Raw genomic sequence first — 15,888 nt, forward strand, 5'->3', positions numbered from 1 at the left:
ATCCTTACAGTAAATGATAACATTACAGGATATATTTCTGTATTACAATTATAGAATATTTACACAGATAAATACTACATTTGGAAATGTTTACAATAAAATATACAAAATGTGTATCTATTGAAGCAAACTTCTGATTTTCATTTCTTTTTGTTTTCCTAAAAAAAACTGGTATGTTCTAAAATAAACAATTTCATGCGAAAGAATTTCACACTTTCATCAAAGAAAATATTATGTAATTTGTGAGAAATAACTAAAATTATTCAAACTGTAAAGATTAAAAGTTTGTAATTTGTGTATTGGGGTTTGATGCTAGTGTTTGTACTCTGAGCAGGTTCTGAGTGACAGTGTTTGTTATCTCAATGAGGCTGGTTCATAGTGTTTGTTGCACTGAACCTGTTTTGCAGGTGAAGTGAACTGTTCAGCTCCAATGACTGTTGGTAGTGCAGACTGTAGTTAGAGTTTTGCCCACTGTGGTTTAGCGATCGAAAAAAACTGTAGGACTTCATTATCATCATCATCATCAATTCGTGACCTCTGTGTTCGAAAAACTCTGGATTCAGTTTTGCTAATGGTGTCTTATTCCATCATCTCTATTTTTGTAGTCTGCCCATCTGGAAAGTACTTTGTAACACTAGTTTTGATATGATCAATATGAAAGGAATATTATATTACAGTTTTTTTCGATCGCTAAACCACAGTGGGCACAACTGGAACGACAAGTGCAAACTCTAACTACACTATGCACAGCAGCGGTTCATGTGGACCAAACTCTAGATCGTTTTTCATTGCTTAAACACAATTTTCAAAACTTTACACACTTATCTCATGGCTTAACCACAGCCTGCACAACACTGTGGATTTCTAGCACTTTGTTCAAATGCTAACACACTGCTGTCACAACTGTAGACCACACGTTCAAAACAGAATGGATTTCAGCCTAGTGCATTTCAAACACTGCTGATTGCAATTTCAACTGAAACACTAAGAAGGTGTCTTGTTTCAGACTTGTTAGTGAACAGACTGTATATACAGTATAGGGAAAGCTCAAAAATAGGAAGACATGCTGTTGGAGGGAGAAGAGAAGCATTGAGACTGGATCCTAGAAGACATTGAGCTGTAATTTCTGACGAAATACAGTAAGGGCAACACTGATAGACCCTGTTGTGAATCATGGTCTCTCATTGAGAGAGGCAGGGTTGAGGGTGCAACGCAATCTGCAAAGATCTAAAGTTGCATCTGTATTACGAATTTTCAAGCAATCAAAAATGTAAGAGTTGCACCCCTACAGTAAATGACAATATAACAGGAATTGATTTCTGTATTACAATTATAGAATATTTACACAGTTACATACTACATTTGAAAATGTTATCAATAAAATAAAATAAATAAAAAGATGTATCTATTGAAGCAAACTTCTGATCTTCCTTTATTTTTGTTTACCTAAACATAACTGGTATGTTTTAAAATAAACAATTTCATGTCAACTAATTTCACTCTTTCCTCAAATAAATGTTTACTTTATGAAGTAACTCAAATTATTCAAACTGTAAAGATTAAAAGTTTATCATTTGTGTATTGGGGTTTGATGCTAGTGTTTATACTGCTACCGAGTGTGTTCTGAGACCCCGTTTCCACCTGGCATTAACATGTGGTTTTTGTGATCCGATCACATGAATACAGCTCTAACTACAGATGAGAACACTCTCAAGACGCATTGAGATCGGATCACAAAAACCACATTCGGAGGTGGTTTACGTCGCTTGTGTCGCTTGTGTTCGCATTCATTTGGTAGTGGAAACACGAATGTGGTTTGTATCCACATTAGGGACCTCCTACTCAACTGCTGCCCCCTGCCTGGGAGGAAATACGTTGAAAATGCATCACTGGCGTTCATGCAGCTTTTATAGAAGCCTCATGAACGAGTTGCAAATGACAAGCTTACTCCTCTGTTTTCATTTCACTGCGTAAATCTGAAAACACGGAAATCGCTGCTATTGACTGGAGAGCTGCAAGGCAACTACTTCCTGTTCTTATCTGCTTAAGAATAAAAGTCAACTCTCGTTTGGCTAGTAACATGCTTTTAATGTGAAGGTGCACAGGAAATATTCTGTTCGCATATACAGTAGCCTATCTTAACTGCATACAGAAAGCCGCCCATGTAGCCTACTGGTGGTGGTGACAAGAGCGTATCAAACGTTAGAAAAGCCGCCCGGTAAACACACATCTTTCACCAGCCAAAGAGGCGTAATAACTTACTCGCCTAAGAGTTTTTACTTTTATATAGGCTACTATCTATGATATTTCCCACATTTGGTGAGAGCCCTCTAAGCAGTGTTGTGCATCGCGCCTCCTTGTCCAAATGAGACAGTAGTATATCTCGTCAACCTAGACTGGTCATTATCTTCGCATATAATGCATTTTAATAGCAAATGCGATTTGGGCGACTGTGGCTCAGGTGGTTAAGCGGGTTGGCCAACGATCCAAGGGTTGGCGGTTCAATCCCCGCCCGGCCACCTGTGTCATGGTTGTTGTGTCCTTGGGCAAGACACTTCACCCACCTTGCCCTGTGTGAATGTGTATGATTGCTGTATGTTTGAGGTGGTGGTCGGAGGGGCCGTTGGCGCTGAATGGCAGCCACGCTTCCATCAGTCTGCCCCAGGGCAGCTGTGGCTACTCTCGTAGTTTACCACCACCGGTATGACTGAGTGTGAACGAATTGAACCAGGAAATGTAAAGCGTCTTTGAGTGCCTAGGCAATAAAGCGCTATATAAAACCTATCAATTATTATTATAATTATTATTAAAACTGTGGCACTGTATGTTTACTTGTTTGAACCCCACCGGTTAAAAACACCAATGCAAACGGAAATGATGAACGTGTTGATTTAAATACAGCGCGGGTAAATGGAATCCGATCACAAGTAGACACAGAAGTCACATTTGAAAATACAAGTGGGAACACACGGACTGAGAGCTGTCCACTTGTAACCAGATTCAAAAAGATGTTAATGCCAGGTGGAAACAGGGTCTGAGTGACAGTATGTTTTATCTCAATGAGGCTGGTTCATAATGTTTGCTGCACTGAGCCTATTTTGCAGGTGAAGTGAACTGTTCAGCTCCAGTGACTGTTGGTAGTGCAGACTGTAGTTAGAATTTTGCACATTGAGCTACAGTTGTGCCCACTGTGGGTTAGCAATCGAAAAAAAACTGTATCATGAACGACAAAGTCAACACAGCGTGGTCTTCATCACCTGTTCTGCCTGTTACAGTCTGTTTCTATGGCCAGACTGTCTGCTCTCAGTCTGTCAACCAGATTATAATGAGGCCAATCAGAGCAGACTGGGTTTTTTGGAAGGTGGGGCTTAGAGCGTTTCAGACAAAGGGTAAAAGAAGAGATTGAGCAATGGCACTGTGTGGAATCTAAAGTTTTTTTCTAGAAAACAACACAACTGTTTGCGTTTAGTTTCTGGAAGAAACCCAAATTACAATTTTAAACCTGAAACTGAGCATTAGACACAACCTTTAAAGAATGATGTGATTGTTCAGCCTGGGTGCTTTTTAGTTAGTCTTTATAATAAAAGGCCAGACATCAGTGGAATAAAGCCTGGTTGACATATTACAAGCTTCAACAATAATGCAAGTAATTTAGGGGGTATTTCATAATCATAACACAATGACAGCAGAGGGGAGATGACAGGACATGGGGGAAGAGTTGTGAAATGACATTCAACAAAGGTCACTAACTACACTACACTCATGCTTGGTTGGCAAATTTAAGCACTAGGCCACATGGGGAGCAAGATAAAAACTGGAATAAGCAGTACAATTATATTTTAAATAATATACACCTTCAAAAACACAAGGCAGTTTCTAAGTTCTAGGAACCAATGGGTAGTGAGAGTACTGAGTATTTGCTTGACCCACTTTTTACAGAAACAGAGATGTAAGGACAAATCCATCATAGAAGAAGAAAATACACCTCGAGCAGCAGTCATAATCCCTAATGTGTTTCAATCGCATGGCAAAGTGCCACACAATAACTTACAATGATTCATTTTAGCAGAAAAGAGCACAAGGTCATTTCCTCAGGTAATGTTAATAAATAGGTTAAAGTCCTGTTTGGTTTACACATTGGGTTAGAGTCCCATGGAAATAGGTTAAAGTCATATTTTACATTCGCTTTTTTAATGTCTATTCTGTACTTGATGTATTTTAATCTTGATGAATTTCATGCCCCTGTAAAGCACTTTGAATTGCCTTGTGTCTGAATTGTGCTATACAAATAAACTTGCCTTGCTTTTCCTTGCCTTAACCCATGTCCCAGGAGACAGTCAATAAAAACAAAGTGTTTTTCAGGTATAACATAATCAACACTCTGCATAATCAGCCTTTCGCAGAAGCACGATAGTTCACAAGTGGAAATGTATTTATGATGTTACCTTCTCGTTTTTGTTTTGTTTACTTGTTGTAAAAAGAAAATAGAAAAAATATGAAACAATTTTAGCCTAGAAATCCAGACCCACATCTAGAACGACGTATGGTCTGGCGATGAGCAATATGACTTCCCAACTCAATAGACGACACCAACGCATGCATTTCAAAATACAACTGCACGCAATTGGATAGCACTACGACTGAATACGACCAATCAGAGCAATGAACATGGTGACGTATTCAGCAAGCCAACCTCAGCGATTTTTTACCAGCATCCAATAAGGACGTGACCAACATTGTAGTAGACCGGAAGGGCCACTGGGGGTGGTACCAAGACTGAGCAATTTTTCTTCGACTCACTTGTTACACAGGCCGTTTTCACAGCCTGGTCCACAAAACCATTTTAGTCTGTATGTTTAGGTCATATCTCCATCACAACACTGAGGGGGGTGAATTTTTTTGGACCACGCTAGTTTTTATTCTTTTGGAGGTTAAAATGTATTGGCGCGATCTCTTGAGTGACAGCTCTCCGCCCGTTGTCCCTCACTTTGCCTCGGAGGTATACGTCAGCTCGATGGGCTCTCTCCCTCCCCCTGACGTGAGGCGGAGTAAAAATCTCACAAGATGGCGACGCGCATAAACCAGGATTATTGGATGCCGTGTGAATAACTGAGGTCAGCACGGATACTACATCCATATTACGTATATACTATATGGTATGCAGCCCCTGTTCATTTTTGAAAAAAATCTAAGTCCAAATAGTTTCGAGGCCAAAGCCGTTTCAAAAAATACATGCGATTCCGCAGCCGTTTTTGATGTTTATTAACACAACTTTGATTACCATGCTGTCGTCATCCGGTTACGCCCAAACATATCAGATAGTACAATTGGTAGATTGGTAGATAGTAGGATTGGTAGCTCCGAATTTTCCAACATAGTTAAAGGTTCAGTAAGCGGAATGGTGAATTTAGCTAACTTCCTGTCAGTGACTGCAATTAGCAGTCCCCTCTCTCGTCCCTACGTCACCACATGAATGCACTGCGGTCTTCAAGCATCGAGTTATCTAACATCATCTCAGATAAGTAAGTGTGATAAAACATGATAAAAAAACCATCAAAACAGACATTGGGAAGGATTTTTACCTGCTCCGACATTGTAGGCGCATAAACATTCACCCGTCTGTCGCTCTGCGCGTGCACCGGCAGTGAGATGGGTGCCGGTTTGTAGCGTTTTCTCTTCTGATTGGATATAAGTTTCGGGATCCCCGAAAAGTTTATTTGACGATAACATGCAGAGCAGTTGACTGAGAGATCGGCTCTATGAAACGCGCACAGGGATCACTGTATGAATACAGAGTGATTTAACACTTATATTAACATAAATAAATCGCTTACTTCACTTTTAATAAGCTCCAATGGTTCGTCCCTAGAGTAAGCTGCGTAGCGAATTTAAATTTGCTACTGGCAAGTCTAGATTTCCAGGGTAAAACTATTTTAGAACATCATCTAATGTGTGGTCTGAATGATGCCTGTCAGGCTGCCACTCCATTACCAAGCAAAATTATTTCAGTCCAAGGTATTCCATCACAGCAGATGATGATGGTGCAATTACATGATAATACACACACACAGATGGAGCCCCAACAAATCTCATGGAATCCCAAGCTCACGCACCAATGAATAAATAAATTGTAGTGGTGATGATTACCATGACAGTAAGACAAAAAAAAATGTCAACATGTTACAATACTAATAAATAGTAAGGAATGAAGACTCTGAGCGTGCTCTGTGCCTGACTTTATATAGCTGCAGATGTGTGTGTATGTTTGTATATAAGGGGAAATACACTGGGAAATATTTCTTCCACCCAAGGTCGCAAAAGTGTATTCATATTCCGAATGGACCACCACACTTGCAAGTGTATTTGCACTGACGAACCAAGCTGACATTTGGCTACCAGCATCATGTTTTAGGTCCCACGCTGTACAGGGTCAATGCTGAATTGCTCGAGTGCAGGCAAATACACCTGAACACATGCTTTGCAGCTTTAATTTAAAGATGTACTCATTCTGCAAAAACACACCAGGAAATACAATGAAAACACTTCCTTGTCCTTGTAAGTAACCTTTCATTGCCTTCATCGCACTGAAGATGAGCCATACATCTTTAACGATTACAGCAATTATTATCTTTACATTATATTGTGCTGCCATGTTTATCCAAAGTGACTGATAAGTGCATTCAACCATGTGGGTTTAATCTATCACTGACTGAATCCTGCACCATCAAATACAAATAATTGGTCCAAGTGCCACGTATGGAAGCAAGCAATACAGATAGAAAGATCACACCCCACCTCATCATGAGCCATGGTGCAGTCTTAACAGATCACTTGACTGTGACTACAGTGGAGTAAAGTCTTTTCAGCTGTCCTGACATCAATGGGGAGCTTGGTCAACCATTGTGGAGCCAAGTCAGTAAACATTGGTGTACAACATAAAGAATAAAAAGCTCAAACTGGCACTATAATGTTTATTTTGGATGGACAGCCACAGTCAGATATCATTCAGTGACTCCTACTGATGATTCAATACTGAGTCAGCCAAAGGAAGCTGGCAAAGAGATACAGAGCGACAAGGACCAGCGGTGCCAGACTCATCAAAAAATCCCTGGGTGAATGTTAGCCATAGAAGGTCAACAGATGTCTCACGTGCTGCAGCAGTGCCTGATAGCAGACTGAATCAGGGGCTCCAGGGGCCGGTGGCCCCAGCTGGACGTACACCTAGGCAAAAGACTAGGCTGGAAGTTATGGACCTCAACATGTAAAACCTGTTGCTCCATCTGCAGTTAGTACCTTGCTAAGAATAAATGTTACGCCCAGTCAAAGGTAGGTGTAAAGTTATAGGTCCTGACTATTTTCAAGGTGACAATAAAAAGGTTGATAAAGGCCTGGAGATTCCGGGGGCGGGGGGATTACAAACGGTCTAATATCAGTAGGCTTTCAGGTGCGAAATAATTATAGACCACCCCACCAATCCTCTGGAGATATTTGGAAATGGAGAAAATACTGAGAGTTTTCGTTCCAGCAGGGCTGAGTTGCTCCAATTAATTCATGAGTTATCAGTTGTAACATGTAACAGATAAAACATTTTAAAATTGCTTTTCAGTTGCAAAATCACTTTTTCTCAAAATCAGTGAATATCTCCTCACCTTCTGCTTCCTGTCCGTACTCTGTGTGTGTTGAAAATAAATCCATTGTTTATACATAGCCTAGACTTTTTAAACTGGCCTGTTGCTAGCTACGGTGAGACCATTTACTTACATACCCTTTTGTTTACATACCAGTTTACAGAGCCTAGGCTGTGTAGTAAGTAACGTTGGATTTTTTTTCAGCACACACAAACACACACACACACACAGTACGGACTTGTACCGTATTGTGAAGAGATGTTCATGGTTTTTGACTAGGTGTTCTCCAAAATTACTGACGTAGGTCTTATAGACAACTTTCTTACGTCCAGCTGGTGAAACCGGCTCCAGGGTATAACTCTGTGAGCTTCTCTAGCTGAAGCCTGTCAACAACATAAAAGATTGAATCCCAGAGTTTGAGGGAGATGCATTTTTCACAAAGCAGCACACAGTTCAGCCAGCTCATGATTTTATTCTTTATTTTTTCCTCCTCAGATCTTGGAAGCATGGATCTAATCTTGATAGTATGCAAGCAAAGCAAATAACTGAACCATGTCTGAATGTCTTGACCTACTCTACATACAACATTTAAGAGTTCAATAAATCTCTTAAGATGTATACAAATCAGATTCCAGTGTTCCAAACATTTCCTGTAATATTATGACAGCTATGCTGTAAGTGGTTTGGCACATTTTTAGTGTTACAGGTCAAATGCAAAAGGTCATTAGGATAAAAATAGACACAGGTTTAAAGCTATTGTGACATAAAAGTATAAAAGCAATATTTTGACCAGACAGGGTCTTGCTAAGCTTTTCTGACACATCAAAAACGTTGCTGTGTTTTTTGGCAATGGGATTTCAGTGTGTAGATACCATTAGTGCCTCACAAGAAAAGGTAACCCATCACTTGCCCTTAATAAATTATCCACACAGAAATACTTGACAGGGAATGATAACATCTCACACATGCTGAATGATACAGCAGTGATGGGTCCAGCATTGCACTACACTACTCATACAATGTAATGGCTCCCTATCAAAAGCTTCAAGAAGGCAATATAATGTATTGCCAAATAGTTCAACAGTATTAGTGAGCAACCTCCCAACATGCTATACAAATGGGATATTAAATATAGTCTAGATTGTAATTAAAGTACATTAGTGTGAATGCTGCCTGTGTTTGATTCAGATTTTTCACAGTCTAGAAAACCCATGGCCAGACATCCTGTGAGGTGACTTACAATCTCCTCCACTTACACAGTGCGTGGCATTTTGTCTTGAAAGCCTTATATTAATACAGCTACATGGTGCTTTTAAATCAATAGGCCAGGGCCAGCGGTAGCCAGGGGCCAGGATGGGCCGTGCCCACCCAAATGTGGGCTGTGCCCACCCAATCAAAAAAAGGTGGAAGTCCAGACCCACTATCGGACGGACCTTTTCATTTGCTGTCCAAGAAAATGTCAAGTAAAATTGAGACAATTAATTAATACAAAAGAATATACCATTACCATGCATTGCTTCTAATTGTATTATTGGGTGGGCAGGACAGTCTGCCTCAAAGTTACCCACCCGCTTATAGTGGTCACTGGTCAGCAGAGCCGGCCCGAGGCATAAGCGAAATGAGCGGTTGCTTAGGGTCCCGACTGCCAGGGGGGCGCCCCCATTTTTTTATTTTATTTCGTTTTTTTTTTTAGTTTGTGTGTTTGATATCAACATCATATTATGTAAATGTAAATTATCACACAATAAAAGGAATACAATTTTGTTAGATAGTTAATAGCTTAATAATTGAATCAGTTCATCTGGGAGGTAATCAGAGGTTAACTGATCACGTCACGTTCAAGTCCATGGCATGCACCGTGTGTATTGAGTTTATTTAAAAATATTTGAAAATGGGGCTGCCCTCAGTTGCCCATGCACTGTGTATAGTCTATAGCCTGTTTCAGCCTCGTCTGTGGAAAAAAAGTGGAAAGACTATATATCTATATAGTGTGTATAGTATATAGCTCTGGACTACCACTATAAACTCAGGCTGCCTACAGTTAATACTACGATTTAAAAAAAAGATTGTTGTATATAATGTATATTATATGTTATTCATAAACATTTTGGAAAAAAAACATGCAAGAATCAAATCTCACACACAGCAACACTCAACGTTTATTTTCATTTTGTGTTGTACACAATTCACAGTAAATGTGCCAAAAATCAGACGCAGAGATCTTACAAGGGCAAAAAAATTCTGCTCGCATCTTCAGTCTCGTTGCCCAGTGTGCCCACCTTAAATTTCTACCGGACCACCCTAATCTAACTGTCTAGAACCGGGCCTGCAATAGGCTATTATTTAAATGGAATTACAAGGCATCCTTCTTAAACAGTTGCATCCCCTTAAACACAAAAAAAGAAACAGAAGCAAATATCCTATGATATATGTCTGTGAATCATCACAGACATATGATGACACACCTGTTCAGATTTCAGGCTTCAGTGTGCTCGGAAAGCCTTAAGATTTCCCGTGTTTATGGATATTGTGCGATAAAAGCAGTTGCAATTTCTATATTAATTAATTAAAAGCGTTTATTGAGCTTCAACGATTTAGCAAATTATTTTGAAAAAAAAAAAAAAAAGAGGAAGAAAAGTTTGGTGAATTTACCTGACACTCCATAGACGAATATCACTGCCACATAAACTTGCATGGTATCCATTCTGTAGTTTATTTATTCAAATTGGTAATCCGTGCGTAAAATTTAACACCAGCTGGTCGTTCACTTGCAGATACTGGGATGATAAACGCGTGGAGCGTGCAGAAGAGACGCGCGGGCGGACTGGCTGCATGGGGAAGGAAAACTATCCTTCTCTACGGCAGGTCGACTCGGTCTGCAGCAGGTTCGATAAAGAGGAAGGTTTATGGACTGAGTTGGCATCATCTGAGGGATAGAGAGAGAGATGAGAGGGAGAGAGAGAGATGGGAGGGAGGGAGGGAAGGAAGGAGGGAGAGAGCTGGGGGGCGTATCTATCAGGGTCTTTTCAGAATAGCAAGCTTCCAATTTTCAGTTATCACCAACAAAGTAAGTCCCAAGGGTAGTGACAGGTAGGCTTTATCCTTTTGCTTGTAGGCAGTAGACCAAAAGGCAGGGTGTAATCCGTGGCTGAAATGTTATTCCCTGTGTGTAATGTATACAGTAGCCTAGTTAAAATATAGTTTGAATACATACTTCCAGCCTGGAAGATCAACTTTTCATATTTGCATAGCGATTCAAGTTGTTTAAATTTTTTCTTTTGCCATCTGCTGTGTAGTAAACTACTGCAACTAAACTACAAACATTATTGGAACATAAAAAGACAGGATTTTTTTTTTAAACCATTGCTTCCAGAGCCGGCCCGAGGCATAAGCAAACTAAGCAGTCGCTAGGGCCCCCGAACGCCAGGGGGGGCCCCTAAAAAAAAAAAAAAAAAAGACAATTATGCAAATGTGAGTTATAAAAAAAGGAATAACATGTTTTGGTCTAGATAATTAATAGCCTAAAAAATTAATCAGTTTATATGGGAGGTAATCCGACATTATCTGATCATGTCACGTTCACATCCATGCACAGTGTGTATTGAGTTTATTTAAAAACAATTGGAAATGGGGCTGCCCTCAGTTGCCCATGCACTGTGTATAGTCTATAGCCTATTTCAGCCTCGTCTGTGGAAAAAAAATACAGTAGCTGGACAACAGAGTTCTTCTGCTTCGTTCCTCTCACTGCATTTAAATGCATTCATTATATTACAGAGAAATATGTCCCGAAAAAGAAAAAGAGCTCCAAGCCCAGCCCAGAGGACCCTCCAAAATATTTTATTTTATAGTAATATTTTTATGGAAAATCCATGTGTCCTTCTTCTATAGCTCCTAATTCATCCAAATTATTTGTTCACACAACATTTCTCAGATTTAGCCTCTTAATTTTCCTCTCAAAGTGCACCAGATTCATGCATTTCACTTTAAAAAGTTTTAAAAAATCTCACGGGGGGGGGGGGCATACCCCCGGACCTCCCTAGGACAAACAAAGATCTATAGTTTCAGCAGCGCTAACATTGGAGAGGGGCCCCCTAATCATATTCCGCTTAGGGCCCCCTGAAGGCTTGGGCCGGCTCTGATTGCTTCTGTAGTTGAACCCCCATTGACAACTCCGTCCAATTTTTTCCTTAATCCTAACCACTCTGAAGGCATGCCCAGGCTATACATTTTTCAGGCAGCCACCAGTAGTAATATTAGGTTATTGTTTTAAATGTTTTTATTTTACATTTTTGATTTATTAACACATTTTATTTAAATTTAACATATTGGTCTATGTACAGTATGACGTGAAAAACTAATTTTCTGCAAAGTCTACATTGGTGTAGCTCTCATCAACAGTTTTCCAGTGCAAGAAAAATGTATATGGACGGACAATTTATAGCTGCATCAATATTATAACCAAATGCTCGATGGAGAATTTTAGCATCTTTCACCTCAGTGTTTTGGCTGCAACTTTGCTGTTTTGTTACACTCTCTCACCACTCTTTTCAGACGCAACAGGTATCTGTTTATAATAAAACAAGCAGTAAGCTACCTGCCCAGCACCAAACCACAGACAGACAAAGTTAGAGACCAGGTGGTGAACATATATCAAAGAATCATTCTCAGCTGTACGGCCAGCTATTGCCACCTGCTCTTACAGAAAATGACTTCAGTGTCTTTCTTCCTTTCTTTCTTTTTTTCCCTTTCTTCGGCCGCAGCTTCAGCTTAACCTTCCTCTTGTGTTAGGGTCGCCACCGACACGTTTTGGATTTCAAATGCATAAAAGAACCACACACATTAATTTACAAAAAAGTATAACCTTTGCGGTGTTAGGGTCGGTTTCGACCCGATATAAAATAAGATTTAAAAAACAATAATTAGTGCCAAAACTGAAATCACAATTGCGCTGTCAGCCAACACAATGACAGCCAGATCCTCTCCTAATCATGTGAGCTCTGGGGGTTCTCATTTTGCCTTGTTTTCCCGTATACCTGCATAAAAGTGAAACAAACAGACGGGCATATACAGACATGTGAGGTCAATTCAGTTTAGATTTGTTCATTTGCAGAGTACACATCTCCTATTTGCAGCATTAAAAAATTAGGAGATTTACAGTGAGCCAGATTCTAGATCATGTTTTTGTGAAAATGGCCACCTGATTCTAAAAGCAAGAGGTGTCAGGTCTGCCGAAGCACTAAGGACAGAAAGACAAACGTAATATGCTTCACCTGCAAGAAATATCTATGCAAAGAACACTAAAAGTGTTGCTTTTTGCCACACATCTGAACACACACAAATACATATGCACACAGAGACTTTTACTCATTTTGTTTTTACTAGTTTAGTAATTGATTTCGATTGGTTTGATTTGTTGATTCGTTGTTGTGTGTTTGACCTAACCTTACAGATCTATATTTTGTGTCATGACTTGTGTTGTTTTTCATTGGGTGTGTATATTGCTGAAATAAGGCTTTTTGCTCTTTTCTGAAATCAATGGGTTGAAATTGACCAGTAACACCATAGATGTTACTTTAGTCAATAATATTAATATGAAAAAATAAATAAAACAAATTTTGTTAAGAAATGTGTTCTCATAACCCTCAGTGATAGTCAGGTAACACAACAACCAAACATGTATTTTTTATTTATTTATTTTTTAAAACTTTTTATTTAAGTCTTTTCACATTTTTAAAAGACATACACACAATACAAGTACAATAACATAAACAATAGAGAGGGGGCGCACCAGTATAAGTGTTTTATAAATATTGTCTTTGATTGTCCAAAGCTTATCCTGATAATGTAGCGTCATCCAACTCTTCAATAAAGGTAGTTCATTTCTTCCATTTACTTGGGAAAATCGCTCCTCTGGATCTTAGACAAAAAGTAATTTTTTCCATTGCCTTAATCTGTTTTACTATGTCCATCCATTGTTTGAGGTTTGGAGTGTCTGGTTGATACCAGTTCTTAGTGATTGTTTTCTTACAGGCCATAAGAAATATTTTACACAGATACAAATCTTTTCCTGAGATGACATCCTTTAAAATACAGAAGTAAAGTAGCTTTACATTGTTTGTGACTTGATATCCCAGAATCTTACTTAAAGACAGACATATTTTCCCCCAAAATATCTGAATTTTTGGGCATAGCCAAAAAATATGAGAGTGATGGGTGTTCATGTTTCCGCACAGCCTCTAGCACTGCTCCTTTAACTGAATTAGCTTACTTTTAATATGTGGTGTTATATAACAAATTAAGTTCCTCCAACCAAATTCTCTCCACTTCTTTGAGCTTGTGGATGAATGTTGTGCTTTCCACATAGAACACCAATCCTCCTGTGATATTTCTATGTTTAATTCCTTCTCCCATTTTGCTTTAACATATCCTGTGTTTTCTCCATTTTGTTTATAGGCCCTGATATATTTTGGAAATAATTGTATTACTCTTTTTTTTATAAGCTTCAACTAGGATTTCGACCACTGCATTACCCTCTACAGATAGTTCTGCTTTAATTTTTTAATCTAAATAATCCCTGATTTGCAAATATCTGAAAAAGTCTTTATTATCTAGATCAAATTCCTTTTGTAATTGTTCAAAACTTTTGAAGTGCCCACCCTGTGTGAGTGTACATATAGCTGTTATACCCTTGTCCCACCACTGTCTGAAACCAATATAATTTGTTCCTGGTTTAAATTTGTGATCCAGGGCGGGCCAAGTCAAAATCTTTGCGTCTCCCTCCATATTGTAGTATTTTACCATCTTGTTCCAAATACCCAGGGTCTATTTCATTTTCATTGTTTCATTGATATCATTGTTGCTTTCTTGGCGCATTTTATTTGCTGTGTCCCCTAACACCGCTTGGATTCGAGAGGTGTCTATGTTGACTTCTATGTCTTTCCATCTGGCTTCATATTGCAGGCAGCTTCCGCACACTACAAATCTTATTTGGGCTGCATAGAAATATTGCCTCAAGTTAGGCAGTGACACACCACCCTCCTCTTTATTTATTTGAAGTGTTTTATACATGACCCTTGGTCTCTTGCCGGCCCAAATAAGCCTAGAAATCAATTTGTCCCACAACCTGAATTGTGCTTCTGGGATCATCTGTGGAATAGATTGAAACAGATATAGTAGTCTTGGTAGTATGTTCATGTTTACTATATCTATACATGTCCCCATATCTAGGTTAAAGGCTGACCACCTCCTGACATCTGATTCAATATTTCCGTTGACCTGTTTATAGTTGATTTCAGACGTGTTGCCAAGAGTTTTTGTTAATGTCACTCCAAGATATTTTAATACTTTAGCCTTCCATTTAATTTAGTATTTTTCTCTGGTTTCTTTATTAGGAGAGTAATTGAAAGTGAGGATTTGTGTTTTTGCCATATTTAATTTATAGCCAGAGTATTTACCAAAGTCATCTAGTATTGCCATCAGGTTAGGAAATGTTTTATCTGGGTGCAGCAGAGTCACAATAACATAATCGGCGAAAAGTCCTATGATGTGTTCCTGTTTTCCTATTTGGATTCCCTTCAGACTGCTATCCTGTCCGATCAGCTGTGCTAAAGGTTCTATAAATATTGCAGTGCAATATTGAGTGGGGCTAAGGCAGCATCCCTGGCGAGTGCCTCTTTGTAGATTAAAACTATTGGTTAAGTGACTGTTGATTTGTATCCTTGCTGTGGGTTCTTTGTAAAGACTTTGAATACATTGTATTGACTGTTTCCAAATATGTATTTATATGATTCTCTTGAGGTTCATTTTACAATTTTTTTAATTGAAATTGAGGGGTGTACTGACAAAAAGGCCGAGCGGCCTACACCAAAAATATTAAAAACAGAGATGAGAAACAAATTGGATGATAGATAATTGTTTTCTAGTGTTTTTTACAGCTGATTTCAGACACAGGTCAAAACCGACCCGTTAACACAAGAGATGGTAACACAGGAGGAACGTTTAATTGAAAACAAACTCCGAATTGGTTGAAGCCAGCAATCAGGTTAGGTTTGCTGAGTATGTTACTGAAGTAACTGGCAGAACTGCAATGTTAGGAAAGTAAGCTATTTCATTGATGTGTTTAAAATATTTGACATTTTGATACCACAATGTGAAATACTTGGGCAACATGCAAATCAAACCAACCCTAAAAGCTGAACTTGTCTAAAATCCTTTTTACAGTTATTATTTTATTAAACGGTCAAACTAGCTTTTTTTTGCT

The 15,888-nt window shown here is 38.9% G+C and overlaps 1 protein-coding gene across 1 annotated transcript in view; it reads right to left on the minus strand.

The window, feature by feature from the left end:
* rxfp1 (relaxin family peptide receptor 1) overlaps positions 1 to 10,323 on the minus strand; it is a gene marked incomplete at both ends in the record, with an annotated part of 43,340 nt that extends 33,017 nt beyond the window's left edge. The window contains one exon of the mRNA XM_080036086.1: positions 10,281 to 10,323. Coding sequence (XP_079892212.1) covers positions 10,281 to 10,323 — 43 coding nt within the window. The remainder of the gene's footprint in view (positions 1 to 10,280) is intronic.
* Between the last annotated feature and the right edge of the window lie 5,565 nt (positions 10,324 to 15,888).

This window comes from Ammodytes marinus (assembly GCF_949987685.1).
Source record: "Ammodytes marinus genome assembly, chromosome: 10".
Lineage (NCBI taxonomy): Eukaryota > Metazoa > Chordata > Actinopteri > Uranoscopiformes > Ammodytidae > Ammodytes > Ammodytes marinus.